The sequence below is a fragment of the Sciurus carolinensis genome, chromosome X (assembly GCF_902686445.1).
Source record: "Sciurus carolinensis chromosome X, mSciCar1.2, whole genome shotgun sequence".
Classification (NCBI taxonomy): domain Eukaryota; kingdom Metazoa; phylum Chordata; class Mammalia; order Rodentia; family Sciuridae; genus Sciurus; species Sciurus carolinensis.
The window spans coordinates 18147926-18172312 of NC_062232.1; the positions used below are offsets into that span (position 1 = coordinate 18147926).

The following is a 24387-nucleotide window of genomic DNA, read 5'->3' on the forward strand; positions in this document are numbered from 1 at the left end:
AGGGCTCACCTGAGGTCAGGTCAATCCAGGATAATCTCCCTTTTGTTTATATTAAAGTCAAATGATAAGGGACTTTAAGTACATCTGCAAAATCCCTTCACCTTTGCCATAGAACAAAATCTAATCATGGGGTAAAATCTATTACATTAACTGGTATTGATAACACTGAAAAATTGGCAACTGCACACCAGAAGCAGGAAACTTGGGGACCACACTAGAATCTTGTCTACAGATGCCAATGAAAAAAGAAAAGAAAAGAAAGTCATTGAAATGATATGCTTGTATTTATAATCTTAGAATTAGATTTTGATCCCCTAGAGAGGCAGTGATAGTGCTGTGATACCACTTACTAGCTGTATTATCTTGAGCAAGTTACTTAAACCCTTCATGTGTCTGAGTTTTTTTATCCATTCAACTGAGATGAAAATAGTACCTATCACACTGCACTGTGATGAGGACTAAATGAAATAATAACTAATGTTTATTATATCCTAAAAATATTCTTCTAAGCCATTTATGTTATACAGACTAATTTAATCCTCAGAATCTCCCTAAGGAGATACTGCTATTATCTCTATAGAACAGATGTAGAAATGCAGGCACAAAGGTATTCAAAATTCATTCAAGATCACCCAACTTTTAGATGACAGAGCCAAGCTACATCCAGGCAGCTTTGCTTCAGTTCCTGCTTCCTTAACCATTGTGCTTGGATCACTGCCTAACATGTTAGTTATTATATGTTTTAATACTTAGAAAGCTAAACTTTAAAATAATATTACAGAATGAAAATTTTACTTTAATATAGTAATCACCTAAGAATGATGAGGTCAGTGCCAAAACAGTGAGAAAATATCAATCCCAAAATGTGCACCTTTGTTATAAGCATTACACTTTCAATTTCTTTCCAACTAGTGTCCCTGAGACAACCTGGTCTGAACTAAAAGTTGGGACAATAGGTTCCACCACTACTTTCATTTCTAATAGAGAAAGAGAGTAAGTTGGAAACCAGAACTGGTTCTGGAAAATCTATTTGTCTGTTTCAGGAAACAGACACAGGAAGGATTGTTCTGGGTCACCAAGCAGATGGATGATCACTCATTAGAGGGCATGCTACTTTCCAGGTTCAAGAATATTCCCAACATGGGCTGGGGTTGCAGTTCTGTGACAATGCACTTGCCTAGCACATGTGAGGCACTGGATTGGATTGTGAGTGCCACATAAAAATAAATAAAATAAAGGTATTGTGTACATCTACAACTAAAAAATATTTTTAAAAAAGAATATTCTGAACACAAAGAAATGATGACTGTTTTATTATGAATATGCTAATTAGTTTGATTGATAATTATATATCATATACATGTATAAAAATATCACACTGTACCCCATAAATATGTACAAGTATTATGTGTTAATTAAAAAATTTTAAATAATAATTAAAAGAAAGAATAACAGCAGTTACTCTATCAGGGGCTGAACTAAGATGCAGGCTGTTAGGAACATGATTTCTTTTTGTTTTAGAAGTTAATATTCAAATAGAGTAAAGAAATTCATTACAATTAGTTGAGTTTCTGGAAAATTCAGATATTTACACAGTACACATAACAGACATACACACATACCAATTTTATAGGCAAATAGTAATCAGACAGCAGAGAACTAGGAACAATGTCTTCACTTAGAGTTAGGAAATGTGAAGGTGCCATACATGATTTTATGGAGGGAAGTGATAACTGAACTGTGCCAGTTATGAATTTATCAACTTTCAGTTCCAAATTCACCTTTCAGTGCTTGGTTGGTGATAATGGTCTGGATGAATTCTTTAAGCATTTCTTCCTTTATAGGGGCACAATGCTATATTTTTGTCAGTAGAGGGCATCGGAGGGACACTGCAGGAGAAAGGAGGTTTCTTTCCAGGTTTCCATGGGCTGTGTTTTACTTTTTCATGCTCCTGCTTAGAGTTCATCAGTGCTGCATATGTGTGAGGACATCAGGTGGTGCTCTGCCTCAGCTGCATGCCCAGATCATGCAATCTCTCAATGATCTTTCAGTCTCAGCCTGGTCTTAGTGGTCACCATCAAATGTTATCTTTTAACATTCTCTTGGAGCATCACCCCAACTCTTGTGAGCCCTCCCATTGGTACCACTTGCCTACATTCTGGAAGGTTGTTTCCCGCTTGCCTGACAACTAGACCAGCAATAACCTAAGCAAACTAATAAAGCTGTGACCACACTTTCTCAACCTTGCTGAGCATATTCTATCTTTAAGATGTCTTCTGGGTACTCTCCCTCATTCTGAGGGCATGGTTTGGGGTTCTCCTTATGTCTTTATATGCACTTTCCATCTAGTTTAATAATTATTTATGTCAAACTTCCCCTGTTTAAGTTACTGTAGAGTTTCTGTCTCTATACTGATTCAATTACTTTGACAAAATTTTTACATTTACAGTGACTTGGCCATACTTTAAAAATCCAGTGTCCTTGATTACTTATAGAGTGGTCTCAGATAAAGACAGTCCTCCAGTTTATCATTTTACATGGCCATACTTCTTTCTTGTGATTTTGTAAGTTTATCACCAAAGAACTATGGGATTTAGACTTTAGTTCTCTAATATACCAACTTAATCAGAGAGCCTCATTTAGCTTGTTCACAGCTAAATGAAAAAAAAAAGTGTCAGAATGGAATCAAGACACAAAATCTTTCTACTCTGATTGCCCTTTCTACTCTACAACACTTCTCAGTAAAAATAAATACTCTTTGAGGACAAGGATTGTATCCTCAGAGTCAGTATGGTTATAAAAGTATTTTGCAATGAATAGTATGCTTGGCAAATGCAATGTTACCAAAGATACTCATTAACTATACTGCCTTGCATACTGTTTATTTAAATAAGAATAAGAAACACTAAAATCAGATTATTGTAATGGAACATATTCTATTTAGTATACACATGTTCTCTTTTGGCCCAGGAAAGACAAACATTATCTACCTCCATCATATTGTATCTGGATTTCTCTTTTCCTGCATGGAAATTGGTTGTGAAGAAGTTAATTTACAGTTAAAATAATTTACAATGCAATTAACCACAAAAGAATCAAACCTGAAGATAATCTAATAATGACATTTAAGAAACCAATGCCTGTTTCAATAATCGTGTTAGCATATCTCTTTAGGTTGACCACAAAGACAGTGAAGAGGGCTAAGATGGAAGGATTAGATTAACAGTGAAAAAACAAAGCAGCATCTTGATGTTTTCCATCTATAAAACTCTATATTAGAATTCAGGTTTTAAGAGAATGATTAGAATTTGGATGTTCAAATGCTGTGGTTACAACCAAAATATCAACCATACAAAAAATTCAGTTTGCCTTTGGGCCAAGATCATAGATTTAAGAGAAGAATCTGGGGTATAATTGGCAAAAGCTGCCTTTTCACAGCATCAGAGACCTTTGGAAGATCCACATAAAAATGTTATGGGTTTTATGTCATTAGAGTGCCACTGCTTTCAAGAAATCTCTAAAGATTAAATATTAATATGATCACTTTTATTTCATTATAGTGCATGCTGCTATTCTAGTATTTAAATACATCCTCAAGGTTTTGGATGATTAGAAGAGGAAAGCTATGCTTATAAAAATGATATCATAGAGATATAGGAGCAAAGACTAAAATGTGCTCTTTACTTTTTCCTTCAGGCTCCTCTCTTACATTTATCTGTGGACTCTGTGTAGTTTAGGCTATTTCTACTCTGGTTAGTAGGGAAGACACAATGATCTCAGTGTGGATCGGTTTAGGAGTAAAGGATTAATAAATTTGAAGAAAAAATTATGTAGCATGTTTATGAAATAAAACAAATAGCATGCCAGAATAAAACTAATCTATTATCAAACCTAAATAAGTGAAGAAAAATAGCTTAGAAGAAAGGAGAAAGAGAGACGATCCTCAAACTAGAGCACTCTACAGCTAAAAGATCATCTTAACACTAATATAATAAAATGGGCATTCAGTGTATTTATTCATCCCATTATCTTTGAAAAAATGATAGGGTAAAATGCTAGCATAAAGTGAGTGCCACATATAAGACCACACTGTCAGTTAATGTAAAAGATGTATTCACACTCACAATAGCCTGATTTAAACAGTGTGACTTTAATGATTACGCCAGACCTGGGATTGCCATGAGTTTATCAAAGCTGACAAATGCTCCAGGCTTACCAATGAGAGCAGCAGGGCTGTGACAAGCAGATTAAGTCTGCTAAAAGCCCATGGTCTGAAATGGCTTCTTGGGAGTGCTTATCTCTTCAGATGCAAAGGCTGCAGTGAAAGGTGGGAGTGAAGAGAAAGTGGAGTAGAGAACTGAAGAGAATTCCAGATTGTCTGTCACTGATTCTCTATATAAAACAAGGATCTGTGCAGAGCAAAACAGATGGTTTCCAAAATGCTAGGGAATGGGTAATCCAGGACAGGGTCTAACTGAGGGAAATATCACATCAACAGAGGTTAAATGTAATACATTTTATCTTTAGTTAATCATCACTAAGATAACTAGCACATCAATAATATATATTTCTTTTGGTCCTTTATGATTGTACTCTCTTGTCTATTCCATTATATTTAATAGTAATTTCCAAAAGAAACCTAAGCTGTTAAGTCAATTTTTATTCATTCTTATATTTTGTATTAATAGACATACCTGCCCAACACTGTAACCAACTTCCCTTCTCACCAGGCCTTTTGTCTTCATAGCCCCCTATTTTTTAACTTTAAACAACAAAAACTTTCTCCAATTTTAGAGATGAGAAAAGTGAACACAAAAATCTAGTCTAAACATTGTTCAAGTCACTTTTGACTATTTTACTACGTGTCATATAAAATTCTTCCTTAAAAGTCATCAGAATTATAAATACACTAGAATTAATATGTAATTTTCTGGGTTTTTTTTCATTGTAAAAGTATGGTAAACTGAAAAAAAATTGGAAATACACTTGAAAATAAAAAAAATCAGTTCTTATATTACCAAGCAAATAAAATAAATACCATTATTACAGAATAGTCCCTTTACCAGTTTTCAACAGGATGATTCACTCTGTGTTTATAATGCTTTAACTAACATTTAGAATTTTCCTTTAATATTGGAATACAGATATTTTGGGTATATTCAAAAACATAATTTACTCATAAATTATATATTCACAATTTTAGACAGTAACTGTGAGTAGTAAACTTATACCCTATGAATGTACTATAGTTTACTGAAGCATTACCCTTTTACTACTTTTCATTATTAGATGTAATGTTTCTATAAACACTTTCTATAGAAAATATTATTGTGTCCTGAAGTTTATTTTAGATTATATTCCCAAGACAGTACAGCCATATGGATTCTGGAGCCAGACTGCCAGAGGTTCAAATCTGATCTTAAATCCTTCCTAATTGTGTCACTTAATAAAAGTCACTTAACCTCTCTGTGCTTCAGTTTACTCATCTGTAAAATGGAGTTGAGAGTAATACCTCATTATGTTTCTGTGAGAACCAAATGAGTTAATTTGTATAGAGCACTTAAAATAGTGCCTGAGACATATTTTAAATACTATGCAAATGTTAGAATTAAAGTTTCCGACACTTTAAATCACCTAAAACTTGCTTTTCAAAAAAATTTTGTGAATATACATGCCTATCAATACAGTATGTCCATTCTATTTTCATCAGATTATAATCAGCATTTGGATATGTTTAATATGTATGTGTGCACATGCATTTGTGTTTATGACTTGATAGGCAAAAATTTGTGTTTCATTATTATTTTCCAGGTAGTCCTTGTTTTCTGAGGAAGTGCCACTCGGAAGCACTGAAAATCTTTGTGATTTAATACAGGGATGCAGAGTTTGTTCCCTTTAAAACTATAAAAAACCTATGATATATGGATAAACTTTCTGATTTATCATTAACAAAACTCATTTTAAAAACACTCATATATACTTTTTTTGTGCCTTGCCATCTGATGTGATTTTCTTATTCATCTCTAGTCCTTTGTTACTTTGAACTTTCCTTTTCTGAAATTCAACTTCTTTTCACTTTACTTGGTGAATCTTAGTCAACCATATTTCCACAAAGGTACCTTAATGATCTTGCTGATATAAAAATATTTTTGTGGTTTCACACAAGTGATAATTTAATTAGATATAAACAATTTTGGCCATTGCATTTCTTTCAATGATTTATAGATTTTGATACATTATCCTCTGGCAGTTATGACTTCAAAATAGAGATATGAATACAATCAAATTTTTGTTTCCTTGAAGCAAAACCCTCTTTCTGTTTCCTCTGGTTGAGTGATTGCAGGTTTTTTCTTATTTTTTCCACTGGAATTTTAAAATATTACCAGAATATAACTTGAAGTTTTTATCTTTCCAATACATTTTCTAACTTTGGAGTGTATTCCAAATTTCTACTTCTAAATTATTCTACTATGTCTTTTGTTTCCTATTGCATTCTTCTTCAGAAACTAACCACTAGTTGATAGTGGGTTAACCATAATCTTATAGCCTTTATCTTCTTTTACTTTGTTCCTTTTTCTTAATTTACTAAATATCCTAGTATTATATTATTAAACCCATTTTGTGTCTCACTGTCTCAAATTTTCCGCAGTATCTGATCTGCTATTTATTGCTTTTAGCATGGTTTAATTTCTATTTCTGTGTTAGTTTTACAGAATTATTTTATTAGTTTATTCTGTTGTCAGTTTATAGTGGGCTTAGCTTCTTTATAGTATGACATTTTTAATCATTTGTTTTTAAGTCTCTGAGAACATTAAACAAATGTTCTTAATAAGCCTACATCATGGGGAAGAATTTTTCTAATATATGAAAGGATACTTCACCTTCTCTTTCTCATTCTTCTTCTTTACTCATCCTTAAATATATATCTAATTCAGGAAAAGCATCTCACAGCTGTCCTCAGTTCTCCATCTCAGTTTGCCTAGGCATTGAAGGACACTCTGATGCTTGCATTCCTGTATGGAATTCCTACAGTATAGCAACTTTTTGTAAATGATCAATCCTCTTTCCTCTTGATAATTGCCTCCCCTATTTCTGGAAAAAATAATGATTCAGTCTGTTGCATAGTTCTTCCAATTATTTTCTTCACTATAAATAAACTTCTTTTTTAAACAAATATTATGGTATATCTACAATTTGAAACTTCTCTTTGCTACTTATGCAAATTTTGATTTCAACCAGTATCAAAATACTACTTGTGATCCACAATAATTCAAAACTTGCATTGCCACTCAGAGCCTGTTAATTTTCTCCCAAAGTTCCATAAATTTGAGGGAATTTTGCTTTCTAAAATTATAACCAATAAGTAGGTATTATTTTGTTTCTGACATTAAAAACAGGCAATGAGACATACGATGGTGTGTTTTGTTGGACTATATATCTCTTGGGCCCAACTTCACATCTTCTCAATCCACTTTTTCTCCAGTTACCACTGTGGCTATCTACTTTTGCTTTCTACCTGGGAGCTCACTGGTGCCTCTGGCAACCTAGTAGTATGAAAGAGTTAACCCCCCAAAGAATAATCTTTGACCAATGGGAGAATTGGATTAGAATCCGTAGGTAAATGCTACCTCTACAATCTTTGACAGGTGGGTTGGACAATTTTGAGGAACACTCTAGGGCTCCTCAGAAGACCCTGATGAAATACAACTCCAGTTCCTTACAGCAGTGAACCACTCCAGAATTCATATTGATTCTCGCTCCCAGTGTTATTTCCATTCACTGGCATCACTAATGTACATAAACTACCTACAGAAGTTTTGTCATAAGGTATGTTTTACAGAAAGAACTGAGGCTCAAATGATCATATCAAGTATATATTAACTTATCTTTGAAAAGGAGTTACTATCATTACTATTTTAGTTAGCATTTTCAAGTGTCACAGAAATAAGGAAAACATTCAAATTAACTAATAATTTGATTCTAAACAGGTTATATCAAAACTCAGTCTTTTTTATTTTCTGGTATACATAAACAAAAAAGAAAAAGTTTTTTAAAATGTGAATAATACAAACCTGAATAAATAAATGCTGGAAGGAGAATCATCAATCATAAAGCTCTACCTAGAAAACCTATTGTTTTCTCCTAGAAACTATAATATGTAAAGTGTATTAATAGTCACATTTAACATATTAAAAATGAAGTCTCAGAAACAGATAACTTGAGAGATCACTGAGATAAAATAAAACCAGGATTCATACACTGTTTTTTAGACTAAAAGTGATCTCCTCTACACTGTAAGAAACCTAGAAACATTACTGTTCTGAAAATGTTACTGTAAAGAAAGTATTCTAACATTATATACCAAGTAGTTTGGCATACTATTTTATTATTTAAAAAACTAATTCTTACTGTGAGTAAAGGAACACACAAGTATACATACAGTCTTTGATTGGAGGCTGGGACATATTTACATAAACCAGAATGGGAAACAGAATAATAATATGAAAATATAAGCACATTCTGAGCTGAACTGACTGATTAGTGACATCCACTGCCTCCACCATCATAAGATTTAAAAATTCTCACTAGCTGGAACGCAAAATTGTCCACAGTGGCATTCACTTTTAAATTTCTTCAGTATTATTTATGCTGTCACTCATTTCTAATAGCAAATAGCTCAGAATCTGGCACACAAGAAAGAGAAGTAAAATGTCCAAAAACTAATGATATGAGTCAATTATTAGGAATTTAAGTGAGAAATTAAAAATCATTTAAATATTTAAAAATTGTTAAAAATGAAAAAAATATTTTAAGTGATTTACAAGTTAGTTTAAAGCCTGACTGTTGTTCACTTTAGTTTTTAATAAATTTTCAAACATCATTTTATAGCATTTAATACTATTTATTTATTTCCTATTAAAGTTATGCAATTGTACAAGAGCAATACCACATTATTCCTTTCCTCATTTAAATTTGTTTCTATTTTTCTTCACATGGTGAACTCTTCTTCAGGAATAAGATTTCACCTTTTTTTTCAGATTCTTTTTCTATGAACAGATTCTTTTTCTATGAACTACTTACAATTCCTTGGTTAACATTTGAATATCAAGTATGAATGCACATTTGTTACCTACTGAAACTATTCCTCCATGTAAAAGATCATGTCAATAAATGTAAACACATATACCAAATGTACATTAAGTAATTTAAAGTCAAGGCAAAGAGAAATCATGAATATAAATTAGAACTTAGGATGAAATTAATAAATAAAATAAATACCATGAGATTTATTTGACAACTATTTCAACATTTCGTTTCTAGTAGCCAGTGCATAAGGAAAAGTACAGCTATTTTCAATGTCAAAACAGAAGAGATTATAACTGATAAACTTTATAAAGAGAAAATGGTAATACACATTGACCTCAATAAGTGCCTTAAATTAAACACAATGAAGAACCCACAGCAGCAAGCCAAAGTTTAGTGGAACAAATTCAATACCCTGAAAGAAATAGTCATCCTAGAACTCCATGCCAACAAAAGTTACAGAGGAAATAAAATGTAGGAAGAAGGACGTGTTCAGGTTCCTTAGTTATTGAAACAAATGGTATAATTAGACAGTAACCCTGAGGTCCATGGGACATGGACAGTATAATTCATAAAGTCTCAGAGAACGGAAATTTTTAGCAAATACCAGATCTGAAATGGGCATGAACATTGGTATCAGATTTGTTTTCAAACTCAATACCACAACAGCTTGATATTTGCCACATACAGGTTCACTGTCTATAAAATTACAATTAAGTGAGGTACAGGTTGAATATCCCTTATCCAGAACGGTTGGGTGTTTTGGATATTGGATTTCTTTCAGATTTTGGAATATTTGTATATACATAAAGAGATATCTTGGTGATAGGACCCAATCTAAACATGAAATTCATTTGTTTCATATGCATCTTATATATATAGCCTCAAGGTAATTTTATATGATATTTTAAATAATTTTCTATATGAAATAGTTTGTATACATTGAACCATCAGAAAGCAAAGTTGTCACATCTCAGCCACTCATGTGGACAATCTGTGGTTGTATGACCTCACCATCATCCCTGACACTAAATTTACATGCTACCAATAAGCAACCATTTTCTTATACTTATTCACACATACGTACATAACAGCAAAAAGACACACAAGTGATACAGTGAAAAAAGAATGTGTTCAGGGTAACTAAATCAGGAGAGTTAGTATATCCAAAATACCTGTATTAACTGTTAACCAACAATAATAAACAATGAAATATTTTCAGTCTCTTATCTATGTTTTGATTAAAAGGTTACTGTATATTGTATTTTATTATTTTAGGTGAGAAAAAAACATTACTAGCAGTTGAAAGAGCAGGAGGGATGAGGAGGCATTGTCCTGGATAGTTTTTTAAAATGTTTGCTTCAGAGTCATCTGCCTTAAAAGTCTTAAAAGTCATCTGTCTTAAAAGTCTTTCTTTGATTTTATAAACTGTCATATCTCTTGTTCTGTTATAAATACTGAGTAACTTTATTTCTTCAATAAGCCCACTACACATTTTTACCATGACACCTATGAACGATTTTTTTGTAGTGTTAACAATGTCATGTTCAATGACACTATTATCATGGTCATTGAATTCTGAACAATTTTGGTTGTTTTACCAATAGTCAATGAAGCTTCACTATTAATGATAAGACCCCCTTTGTTATTCACTTCATAAATTTCTTTACTGCTTCATATTAGCAGATGCTTTATTACCACAAATGTTTAAAAATAATATTGTGTCTTTCATTAAGTTTCTACAACCAGCTTGTTGAATAGTTACAGTTCCCTTCAATTTTCAGTTCATCTTGATAGATATTTGCTGGTTTAATGTTCAGCATAGCATTAAGTGGAATGGGTTTCCTGTGAAACTGATGGATCCTCTCTTTCAATAAATAATCTAGATCTTCATTTTTTTGCTTTTTGCAGTGTTTTTCTATTTTTTCATTAACTTCTCTTTGTCACTTTCAGCATAGAACTTCAGCATTTTATTCTTCTGTTTTTTTCATATCACATGGGTAGTCATTCCAACACCACACTCTTCTGTAAGAGGTTTCACACACCACTGTCCAATTTCTTCAACAATTCAAATTTCTGTGCTATAAATTAATAAAAATTATTTTTCTTTTTTTCACTGTTACCCACAGGTGTATCTGCAGACCTTTTTGAAAATTTCAACAATAACTTTACCCCACAGAGCAGAGAATAAGCACCAAAAAAAAAAAAAAAAAAAAAAAAAACCTGCCACAGTGAATAATGTATGTAGGTCTTGGCCACATGCATGGCATCATGATGAACCTACAGTTAGCATATTTGGACTGCACACATTCCATTTTATTTCTTCTTGTGGCCATGCTTCTGTGGAGAAATCCAGACATGCATGGGAAAGACATATCACAGCTAAAGAGGAGGGAGATTTTTTCCTTTGGTGATATTGGAAAAAACTCTTGTTTGCTTGGGCTTTAAAAAATATTTTTAGTTATAGATGGACACAATACCTTCATTTTTTAAATTTTTATGTGGTGCTGAGGATAAAATCCAGTACCTCACACATGCCAGGCAAGTGCTCTACCACCGAGCTACAGCCTCAGCTTGCCTGGGTTTTGACTCTGATCCATCATATGAGGTCAGGTATGGTATTTTCCACTTATAACATCATGTCAGTGTTCAAAAAGATTCAGATTTTGGAGTGTTTTGGATCCTGGATTTTCAGATTAGGGATGCTCAACCTGTAATATGCTTATGGAACCTAAACTAATACTTGGAACATACAAATCCTAAAAAACAGTAGTTTACTTCTATTCCATAGAGCCTGTAAGTGAATCAAAAGGAGGATGGTGGAATTATTTTCCTTCCTGGACTAAAAAAGAGAAGAGTACATTAACTGTCCACTCCTGACACCATCCTAATATGTCACAAAGGCCATCACTACTGCATAATGAGAGGAAGAGTATTACTCAGTGTTATTTAAGTGGTAGATAACACAAAAGGAATAGTAAGGCTGTAGCACTGATATTGTGAATCAATATTTTCCCCTTACAGATTTAAGTAAGATATGTCTTAAATATTTACTTTTCTAAATACAAAATAATATTGTTTTATAAATAAATACTAAAGCATTTCAGAAATATAAACTTATAAACTGAAAATAGGAATAAAAGAAGCACCTGACAGGGGTAGCAAGTACTATAATCTTACACAAGAGGTGAAGAAACTGTTAGGAGAGACCAGCATCTATCAAGAAATAAATTTACATACCAAAGTGGCCAGTTGTTCATTAACAAGAAAGGAGATGCCTTCCCACAAAGTATAATGTACTCATAACTCATTTAATAAAATGTAATAAAATGTCAGTAAATTATTTGATTCGTTCAACAAATATTGACAAATTACCATTTGGAAGGTTGTTTGGTAAGAATAAAATCAGAATGAAGGAAGTTTGATTATGTTATAAAGTTGTTCATCCACGTTGGATTGTGTAGAGGGAAATGAGGGGAGGGGAGGGGGCAAGGGGAAGGAAAGATGGTGGCATGAGACAAACATCATTACCCTATGTACATATATGATTACACAAATGGTGTGACTCTACATCATATACAGAAATGAAAAGTTGGATTCCATTTATGTACAATGAATCAGAATGCATTCTGCTTTCATGTAAAACTAAATAGAACAAACAATAAAAAAAGTTGTTCATCCAAATGATGACAGAATTGAATTACCTGTATTTTAGAACAGAATACATTTTGCCAATCTCTTTTTGTCACAGTGGAAAAATCTTATTTTAAATCATCTTTTCTCTAGATTGTCTATTTTTACTGTACTCCAAACTTGCTAAATACTAAAATCTTCAAATATTATATCTCTACTATACACAAAAGGATACTTATAAAAATGTTTTGATACCTCTGTAGATTTACTTAAACATAAACACTTAACTGATGTGGTCAGTAGATTTTTAAATTTATGGTTCACTTCTTTTGCAACGTTTAGCCTTTTATTTAGTTACTTAGTAGAAATAGTCTAATGAGATGAAAATAAATCCAAGTATACTTACCACATGAAGAATTTTATTCTCTGTTTCATATACAGTACAATCCTAAAAAAGAAATGTGCACATTAGTTTCAAAAAATCAATCATTCCCCTTAAAATATTTTGTAAGAAATTGCACTATAATTTGAAAAATCCTAACATTTCATATAAAAACAGAAATATGAACAGAAAAAACCTGGACTGCTATTTACAAAATATAAGTAGTTGTTAGCTTGCATAATCAATTAAAAAGGATATTTTTATTTTTGCTTAAGTATAGTTACTAATTTAACAAATTTTAAACATATATAATAAAGGAGAATATACATTAAGTACACTTTTAAAAGAAAATTGAAAAAATTATTATAACTATTTTCCATCTAAACTTTTACCTATGATAAATGTTTTGTTGGAAAATCTCAAAGATTTCAAACACCAATTTATTATAGATTAGAACATTAAGAAATTAATATTTATTTGAATAGTCACATCAAAATTTTATACTTTTACATTTTCAACTACTGTGAACTATTTTATATTACACATGTAAAATTTATAAATGTTAATACCAAGTTTATAGTTATCACCTAAATTTGATCCCCTGAAATTACAGAAACTTCTTCAAAAATTCCACCATTAATGAAACCACCATTGATCCAGTTAGCCCACTCCTCGGTCTGCACCCAAAGGACTTAAAATCAGCATACTATAGTGATGCAATGACATCAATGTTTATAACAGCTCAATTCATGATAGCAAAGCTATGGAACCAACCTAGGTGTCCTTCAACAGATGAATGAATAAAGAAAATGTGGTATATATACACAATGGAATATTATTCAGCCATAAAGATGAATGAAATTATGTCATTTGCTGGCAAATGGATGAACTGGAACATATCATGCTAAGTGAAATAAGCCAGTCCCCAAAACCAAAGGCCAAATGTTCTCTCTGATATGTGGATGCTAACCCACACAAGGAAGCATGGGGAGAGGAAAAACAGAAGTTCACTGGACGGGAAGAATAGAAATCCACTGGATTAGACAAAGGGGAATGAAGGTAAGGGAGGGGGAGGGGGCTAGAAGGGACAGTAGATTTGATCAGACATAACTTTCCTAGTCTTGTATTTGAATACATGACCAGGGTAACTGTGTGTCACTTACAACCACAATAATAGGATTCTAATTAGAATAAGTTTTACTCCCTATAGGCATAATGGGTCAAAGTATATTCTACTGGCATATATATCTAAAAAGAACAAGAAGAACAAATATAAATGCAAACAAAAATTCCACCATTTCATTTTTTTAACCTGCAACTGATTGAAACGCAATAAGAAGTAATCTAACAAGTTGATCTTTGCTTAGAAACTTAATGTTTCTATGGCTCGGTTTCCTAAATAAATTTACAAAATGGGCATGATATGTACTAGTAGTAGCCCAATAACCATTTTGTGAAAATGAGAAAATGAGATAAACTGAACAGTACAGAAACTGATATACAGGAAGTAATATTTTAGCATATAAATTGTTTCATTAATTTTTAAAAACCATATTTATTTCAAAATATAAAATTAACTATTATTTTGCAATTTTGAAAAATATACCCATATTTCACAGTACTACATAGTTTAAGGAATGATAATCCACTTCATTTTCCCTGAATTTAATTTTTTTAAAAAGGAATTTTGTTTCATACACTTTTTTATAATGTTATTTCCCTACAAAACTTTTCTGAAGAAGTATGCATTCATATCAGAGTCAAAATTTTCTTTTACGCAGGCAAATTTTTAAAAGAAACATTTAGGTCTGATTAATTTCACAAATTAACAGAAATATTTAGGAGTAAGTCTTGCCTTTCTGATAGGCCTTATGTGCAAAAAGAGAAGTTTGCTATAAATAGTCATATATATTTCTGTATATGCTTAGTTACACAAAGTCAATACTTAATAATTAATTCTAAATTATATAAACAGAGAAGCCAAGGCAAAGATAAAGCATTTATATTTGGAAAATGCACTTGTACTTACATCTGAATTTATAAGAGTTCAATTTTTTAGAAATTAATTTTAAACACAATTACATTGGGAAGAGATGAGTTGGGAAAACCTGAGAAATTGCCCAGATTCTCTATGCTGCTTCTATAGCTTGCTTTAGCTACACGTTTCATATGTCTACCTTACCAGAATCACAGGATATAATTAAATGTTCAACTTCAAAGGGATCCTTTTCCTCAAGGAAAAAAGTATATATGATCTAAACATATATACTACTAGTAGTATAATAATCACATAGAAATTAACTATTTCAAGTTTCTTTAAAAATATAATAATTTACTCATACATCCCCAGTGTGATATAACAAAAGGGACTGTTAAAAGAATCTTAATCTGTTTCCAGTAATCATATTGCTTGTTAGTAGTAGTGTTATTGTTGTGCTGAATCTATAGTATGTGCTTTCTAAGATGAAACAATTGAACAATTATGTGACTGACATTCAATCACTCCTGGTGTCACTGGTAAGTATATTTGGCACAGGGAAAGCAGATACATATGTGTGACTGAAGAAAACCCTTGTGTTTATTGATGTATTATGTATGTATGTATATGTACATATCTTAGCTCTGCCCACTGAAAAGGCAGAGGAACAATGACCAAACTAGTGATAACAAACTTCCACAGTTTGTAATTATGAAATATTATTTCCTGGGCTAGGATTGTAGCTCAGTGGTAGAGCACTTACCAAGCACATGTGATGCACTGGGTTCAATCCTCAGTCCCACATAAAAATAAATAAAGGTATTGTGTCCATCTACAACTAAAAAAATATTTAAAAAAAGAAAGACCATATCCTAAGTCTTCTTGAAAAATGGCTGATTTGAGATCTTGGATATAAAATTTGCAAGGTGAGTTTGGACCATATTGTGATGAAAGATGTAAGTAAGCTACTAAAGACTACTAGGGTAGTGTCAATAGGATTCAGGAGTCCATATGAAGAAATTGCCATGGGTAAAGATGCAACAAGATGCAACAATCTGAGCATCTAAAATGATAAAAATGCAGTGATGGAAACAGTATAAACACTATTAAATATTAAATACATTAATATATCCTATGCATAAACATTAAAATTTAAAAATATGAATTGTTATGCTTTGAATATGAGGCGTCTCCAAAAGAAGACACAATGTAGCAATATTCAGAGGTGAAATGATGAGATTATAAGTGCTGTAACCTAAATGGTGAATTAATTCATTTGATGAATTAATAATTTGAAAGGACTACTATACTGGGTACCCACTTCAGGCAAATTGTGCATGGGTGAGGAAGTAGGTCTCTTGGGATGTGTCCTTGGGGACCATATCTTGACCCCCTGGTATTTCCCTCTCTCTGCCTCCTGGTTGGCGTGAACTGAACAGCTTTCCTCTACCATACCCTTCTGCCATGATTTTCAGTCTCACCTTGGTCACAGAGCAAACCTCTGAAACTGTGAGTCCAAATAAACTTTTTCTCCTCTAATTTTTTCTTGTCAGATATTTTAGTAACAGTGATGAAAAGCAAACACAGAAATTCGTATCTAGAATTGGGGTCACTGCTGTGATTGACCTGACCATGTGGTTCAGATGACTTTGGAACTGGTTTGGGGAAGAGTTTGGAAAAGTTCAGAGATACAAGCTATAGAATCCTTAGAATGTTGTAAGCAGAGCTTAACAGGTGATTCTAGTGGGAGTTCAAAAGACCAGAATGCTGATAGAAACACTTATAGTAAATGTGTGCATGTGAGGTTTCAAAAAAGAATGACTCTATTGGGAACTGGAGTAGAGGTCATTTATGTTACTTCTTGGTAAAGAATTTTTCTATATTTTGCTCATGTCCTGCAACTTTCTGTTAGGCTGAAAGAAGGCCTGGAAAGTCAGGCAAAATGTAGCAGGGTCAGAATCTCTGCAGGCAGTCATTGAGAGGGTGATGAGTGAAGCTGTGTGAAGAAAAGCAAAGCTGCAGGGGCAACTCCCACCCCAACTCCTGGATTAAGAGATACCAGTATCATAGAACATCTGCTGGAAAAAACTGCTGGCTTCAGACAGAACCAGTCTAAGAGAGAGTCTGTAAGCACTGAAACCAGCAAGGCCATAGGAGCAGGGCTGTCCAAGCCCTTTGGAGCTCACATATCACCAACATGTGCTCCAGATTCTGAACATGAGGTTATAGAACCTACTATTTGCCCAGCTGGGTTTCAGTCTTGTTTTGGTCCCATTACTTCTATGTCCCTATCTTGCCCTTTTGGAATGGAAATGTTCACTCTGTGTCATTATATATTGATGAATATAACTTGCTTTCAGTCTTTATAGGGGTTCATAGCCAAGACTTGGCCTTAAGTATCAGAGAGACTTTGACTTCACCTTCTGGGCAACACTGAAACTGTTAAGACTCTGGGGACTCTTGAAGATGTACTAAATGTATTCAGCATTGGGAGATGGTCATGAGCTTTTTGGGGCCAGAGTGGAATTTTATGGTTTGAATATGAGGTGTCCCCCAGAAACTGATGAGACAATGAAGCAATGTTCAAAGATGGAATAATTAGATTACAAAAGTTGTAAACTAACTGGTGGATTAATCCATTTGGTAGATTACAAATTTGAAAGGACTACTGTACTAGGTGATCAACATAGGCAGGTGGGGCACAGCTTGGGGAAATAGATCTCTGGAGTTGTGCCCTGGGGAATTATATCTTGGCCCCTGGTACCTCTACCTCTCTCTCTGCTTCCTAGTTGCCATGAGCAGTGTTCCTGTGCTACACCCTTCTGCCATGATGTTCTGACTCACCATGAACTCAAAACAATGGAGCTGGCCAATCATGGACTGGACCTCTGAAACCATGAGCCCAAAATAAACATTTTCTCCTGTAAGTTATTCTTTTCACGTATTTTGTTCACAGTGGTGCAAAGGTGACTATCATACTAACGTATCCAAAGTATACATGGTATTATAGCAATGATAAAAAAATTAAACTAATTGAACAATGTATAATAGATGCATAATTCTCAATTCAGCAACTATTAATAAACTCTGCTAGAAATATATGGATAAATAAAACATGGCCCCTGACATAGAGAAGTAAAATTTAGAGAGAAAGGTCTTTACACAAAAATGTTAAAACAGGTAGAACTCAAGAGGTTTTCATGCAGTTTTAAGTTTTGATAACTTCAGAATAATAAATACCAGAAAATTATGCCAATCAATGTGAAAGGTCAATTATTTATATTTAAAAAATATTAATCTATTTCTTACTAAAATTTAGCATGAGCACTGGGTTGTGTTATATATTGCTCTAGTTAAAATTTAAATTTTGTAAAAACTTTTATCAATTGTGGTATGGTGACTTAAAGGATTATATTTGTAACCTTGGATTTAAGATTATTTAAAAATTTAAGTACTGGTACATACTTGACTATTTTTATACGACCCCACAAAACAAAAGAAATACACGAGGTGCATTGTATGTATACATGTAAGGGAAACACATGAGGTGACTAAGGTGGTCAAAGTCTGAAAAGATCAAAATCTGTAAAAATGTCATATAAAAATATTAAAATTTGAAAGCTGTTATTTAAACAATTAAGTGATTATAAGAGAAATTAAAATAACTTATTTTTCAATGATATTTTTGTAAGTTTGAGAAGTCATTAAAGCTTAAATCTGCACTAACACATTTAAGATACTTTGAGTAGTATAATAGAGGCATAATTATGGGGCTGGAAGAACAGTCCCCTAACTTAGTGTCTCTGCCTAAAAAATTCAGGATAGGTAATTTTTAATTGGGTCTTGGAAACAGTAGGTTTTTAAGTAGAGAAATAAATGCATGGCTGTAAAAGTCATGTACCTATACTTAAGCATAGTAAGTTACTGCAATAATTTTTGGATTTAGTTCTCCCCCATATATCTCTTAGGAAATGGGTTAAAATGCAGTGTCCCAGGTTTCATCCCCCAGAAATACAGATTCAGGAGATTTAGAGTAGAGGCCTCCATGATGATTTTGATGATGATTGGTATTTTGAGAAACATTTGATCTAATTTACAGGATTACCATATGATAGAGGAACAACAAATCAAACCAAAATTTATCAAATATGTAGAATTTATAAATCAGTAAACTCTATCTGATTTACTGATTTGTAAATCAGTAAACTCTATCTGCTGGTTCCCTCTGAACAGTTGTCAGTTTCTTAAAACTGTGTGTTTCAGTTACACATTCTCACAGTTTTTTGATTGATTTTTCCTCCCAGTAAACTTACCTTTTATAATAGCTTACTACTTTGGACAGCTGCTTCTACTTATTTATATCTCTATCTTCTTTTAGCAAGATCTGCTTCTTCCTTATTGAAAGCCAAAGGTTTACACAAAGGGTGTAAGGGTGAGGACACAGCATATTAAAAATCAAAGAACAAAACAAAACAACACAGACAATGCATATTAACCTGCTACTTTATAGTAGGGTGAATAGAAACTAAATTACTATATTCTATTTTGAAAAGCAATAATTTTATGGAATTCATTTTATCATGCTAAATATTTAAATAGTCCTAGGTACTCTGAGGTATTCATTTTATTAGTAAGTTATTTGACTTCCATCAAAATGTGATTTTAAAATATTTGCTTCACAATTTTGGGTTTTGTTAAGAGTTGGGGGCCAAAAATCTTTTCCCAAAAGACCATATTTCAAATTTTAAAAAGAAAATAGCACTGTATATGGAGAAATCTATATTTTACAAACCTATTCATGCTATTGGAAGATATATCTCTGACATTATAGTTATCTTTAGGTGAAAAAAATTTAGATTTTAGAAACTGAATTTAGAGCTTTGGTACCATATATTCTTTTCAGTACCTCAAACTGTCTTTTAGAATACATGTAAATTTTTTTGTGTTTCTTCTTTGTTATTTTCCATATAATGCTTCTATAAACTATATGATGCACATTTAAATGGATGAATTCCTAATGAGAAAATATTCATAAAAACAAGGAGTATTTCATTGTGATCACTTTTCTTTTTAGAAGAGTATATGCATAGAAACATCTTCCCAAAGATGAGCTACGAAAAAAAAAATGAGCTACAGACCCACACAGAACACAATCAGTTATATTTTCTGTGCAAAAATATTATAATTGCTAGACTGAGCAGAATACACAGAATGAATTACATTCCTACATGATACCTTTCGTATTCCATACTTGGTCAACAAGTTTTAAGTGCCTGGAGTCATAATGCTCAGAATAAGTTGTACTTTTTATTAAGTATCCATTATAGTCATAAAAGCAGTATGCAGGTTATTAATGTTAAATATACAAGGACAGTGAAGGGAAATAGTTTACACCTCTAGTGCTATATACAATTGTATTTCATAGAGCTTCATAATTATACGTGTTGTAAACTTTCATCTATCTCACTGTAGTATATATATTACAGTGTAATTTTACATTTAATAAAAATATTACTTTGCTTATAAACCTTTGATAATGGTATGCTGACACCAAACATTTTAAACATTCTATTATTAAGCTATTAGAATGTCTTTATATGCCTAAGTGATTAATTCAAGCAGTGAGTTAGTGTTATACTTTTTTTGATTTCATCTCTTCATTTATTCATTCAAGTCAAAATTCAGTTCATCAAAATGTTTTGTGGCATTTCTAAATGCACTGTCAGCCACTATTAGGTAATCAAAGATAAATTAAACTTGGTCCTTGCCCATCATGATTACACCGATTAGTGGGAAAGAAAACAAATAATATTACAAGGTAGACAAGATAAATGCTGACAAAAGATCCCATAAAAGGAGAAATAAACTGATTTGATAATCCTAGAATATCTATGTAGGGGAGATGATTTCGCTGGCTGTAATGGCTTTCAAATCTGAAAATTTGGGATTCGGAGAAAAAGAACATTTCAGGTTGTATTAACACACTGAACAAAGGCAAAATCAACAAGAAGTAAGGAAAGTAAGTTGGCCAAAGTGTATGTAAGGTGTGTGGTGGGGAAAATGCTGTGGGAATGAAAGTTGAGACAATAATATGGGATTACACTGTGTGTGGGCTGCAGTAAATTTGTTTTTCTGAACTAAAATCATTAAAATTTATTTGACAACTTGTTATTGTACACTTATTATGAGCCAGGCATTGAACCAAGACCTTTGCAGAAAGAATCTCTCATCTGGGGGCATGAGGGATAGTCGAATAACTGTACTAAAACAGAATTGTTTTTGTTTTAAAGAGAATAAAATTTTAATTTTTGGTAACAATCTAATTTCTATTTCAAAACTCTTTTCACTAGGGTGGCAAAAACTTAACTTGATCAATTGATAATTTCTCTTAACTCTGCTTGGGATAGGGTTGAAGCTGTGGCACCCTACTTAATATTATAGTTAATGTTATATAGCAATGTGAGTTGTGAGTAGGAGGGTAGAAATCCTCCAGCTAACAACGCCCATAGCTATCAACTTTTGTTCCCTTTGTCAAGGCCTCTTAAGTTATGAGAGTACTTTTAGTGCCAAGTCTCAGACATGGGAATCTCTACAATATTGTGTATCTTTCTAGACATATCATGTAGATGTTTTATCTTTGTTAAGAGGAGTGTGAGCTTTACTCTGATACATGGGAGTATACACAGATGTTTGAATATGGGAAGTTATGTAATTGAATTTATGTTTTACAAAAATGACTGTAAAGAAGTTACAGATTTTGAAGGGTCAAACTTAAGAGGCAGGGAGATCAGTTGAACTGCACTTTCAAAATAAAATGTTATATGCAATCAGGGCTCAAACTGAGGTTATGATGGCGCAGGGGGAATGAGGTAAGTGGATGACTTGCAAGTAGAAATGAGAGAATTACGTGACTAATTTCATACAGAGGACAATGGAGAGAGAAAAGTTAAACACTACCTTCAGGGGACTGAGCAAATGAATGAATGGTATAATAGAGATGGAGAAGATAATTTGGGGAGATTAAAATAATTATATTTTTGGCATGTGAAATTAGGAGTGGCTGAAAGATGGAGCATACTATATAGAACTGTCTAGAAACAGCTATAGAAACTCAATTAGAACCAAATAAGAGTCAGTTCTTTGAGATATTTACATTAAAGTGATAATTAAAGTTATAAGAAAACAAAATCAACTTCATCAATCAGAATGTGTATGGTGGGAAGATAGATAAGGATAGAATCTCAGACAATACTTACTTAGGAGCCAGATAGAGGAATATTTAGTCACTCAGCTAGGATTAAAAGAAGAAAGTGGCAGTACAGAAACAAGAAAAGTTTTAGAAAGAGAGAAAGGATCAAAAGTACTGACTTTAAGTGAGAGACTGAGCAAATTGACCAAGAGAAGCTTTAAATATCAGTTTTAATATAATGATGGAGATGAAACTTTAGTTGAAAAGGATAAGCAGTGGAATTAAGATGTGCAAATGAAAGAAGATAATCTACTCTTCTAAGAAATATTTTAAGGTAGAAAAGAACTACAAAAATAGTTTTGCGGGGAGCAGGGCCAAAGTGATAGGGAAAAAGAGAGTGGAACAGAAGCTACAGGGAGGGAGTTCAGAACTTATCATAATATTCTAATTTATGAAAACTAGATAAGCATATTTAAATAACTCAGCTAATATAAAAATTATAAATGGAAAGAATGCCAAAACAATGCTTTATATAACATGATTCTGAGCAAACACACACACAAAAATCCTGACTGACGTGTGATTAAAAGGAAAAACAACAGTAAAATTCCTAAAAGCCAATCTATGAAACCAACCTAGATGCCCATCAACAGATCAATGGATAAAGAAATTGTGGTACATATACCTATTGGAATATTACTCTGCCATAACGGAGAATGACTTTATGACCTTTGCTGGTAAATGGAAGGATCTGGAGAGTATCACATTAAGTGAAGTAAGTCAATTCCCCAAAACAAAAGTTTGAATGGTCTCTGTGATATGTGGAAGTTAACCCACAACATGAGGGGAGAGGGGAAGAAAGAAGTTCAGTGCAACAGATAAAGGGGAATGAAGGGAAGGGAGGGAGTTAGGAATAAGAAAGAAAGTGGAATGAATCTAACCTAACTTTGCTATGTACATATATGAATATACCACAGTGAATCTCAATATCGTGTACATACACAATTAAAATAAGATATACTCCATGCTTATATAAATATATAAAAATGGACTCTACTATCATGTGTAACTAAAAAGAACCAATAAAAATAAACATATCGGGTTTTCAAGATGGCGGACTAGAGGACGGCTGCATTTCATGTTGCTCCAGGACTCAAGATTCAAAAGAGGAGATAGTCAGTGACTTGGGACCAACTCAAAGCCGCTGGGTGAGTTTCTCCCATTGGGGAGGCTTCCCGGATGGGGCGGTAGCCCCTGAACGCAGAGAACTTTGTGAAGTAGACTTGCTCGACGAGACGCCCCTCCCCCGCTGGAGCGGTAAACACAGACAGCGAAAAAACGGAGCGAAAAAATGGCGGAGCGAAGTTTCCAGGACTGCGCGCAGCTTCTCTAAGGAGGGGCAACCTAAGGAGACTCGTCTGCGAAGGGTGAGGCTCCCAGGCCCAGGAGGTAGGTCCGGGCCCCTGGGAACGTTACCTGCAAAGGCTGCCTTGCCCAGGCGGCAAGACACCCCTCCCCCTGCTGGAGCAGTGAACTCGGAAAGCGGGGAACTTTGCAGAGGAGGCCACGCAGCACACCGCTTGGTTTTCTGGAGCAATCTGCCGGGGCTCCGGCGACTGCCAGAGAAAGAGTTGGGCAGCGAGCTATTTGGACTCAGCAACCGCCTGAACAACGGGGAGGGGGCTGTCCTGAGGAGGTGGAGGTGTGTAGTGAGTTGCTTGGTCTCCAAGCGCCCACACAGAACACCAGGTGGCTGCCTGGAGGAAGAGACGAATGGCGGGTCACTGGGGCTTGGAGCATATGTACGAGGCTCCAAGTGACTGCTCAGAGGAGGGGTCGCGTAGCCAGGTGATTAGGTGCAAAGCACGGTGCGGTCTGGGGACCTAAGCACCTTTTCTTGAAAGAGCTACACAGAGAAAAGCTGAGGGGCGGAGCGAAGGTTGGAGGATTGCGGGCAGCTTCTCTGAGGAGGGGCTACCTAAGGAGACTCGTCTGTGAAGGGCAGGGCTCCCAGGCCCAGGAGGTAGGTCCAGGCCCCTGGGAACTTTCCTGGGAAGGCTGCCCTGCCCAGGTGGTAGTTGTGAACTTAGGGGAACCTCTAGGAGGGGAACTGACCAGGGA

At 33.8% G+C, this 24387-nt stretch overlaps 1 protein-coding gene across 5 annotated transcripts in view; it reads right to left on the bottom strand.

Annotated features, from left to right (window-relative positions):
* Positions 1 to 24387, bottom strand: part of Cnksr2 (connector enhancer of kinase suppressor of Ras 2) — a 275785-nt gene that overhangs the window by 157444 nt on the left and 93954 nt on the right. For all 5 annotated transcript variants that reach the window (XM_047535710.1, XM_047535709.1, XM_047535712.1 and 2 more), the window contains exon 5: positions 13124 to 13165. In XM_047535710.1, the coding sequence (XP_047391666.1) occupies positions 13124 to 13165 (42 nt within the window). The remainder of the gene's footprint in view (positions 1 to 13123; positions 13166 to 24387) is intronic.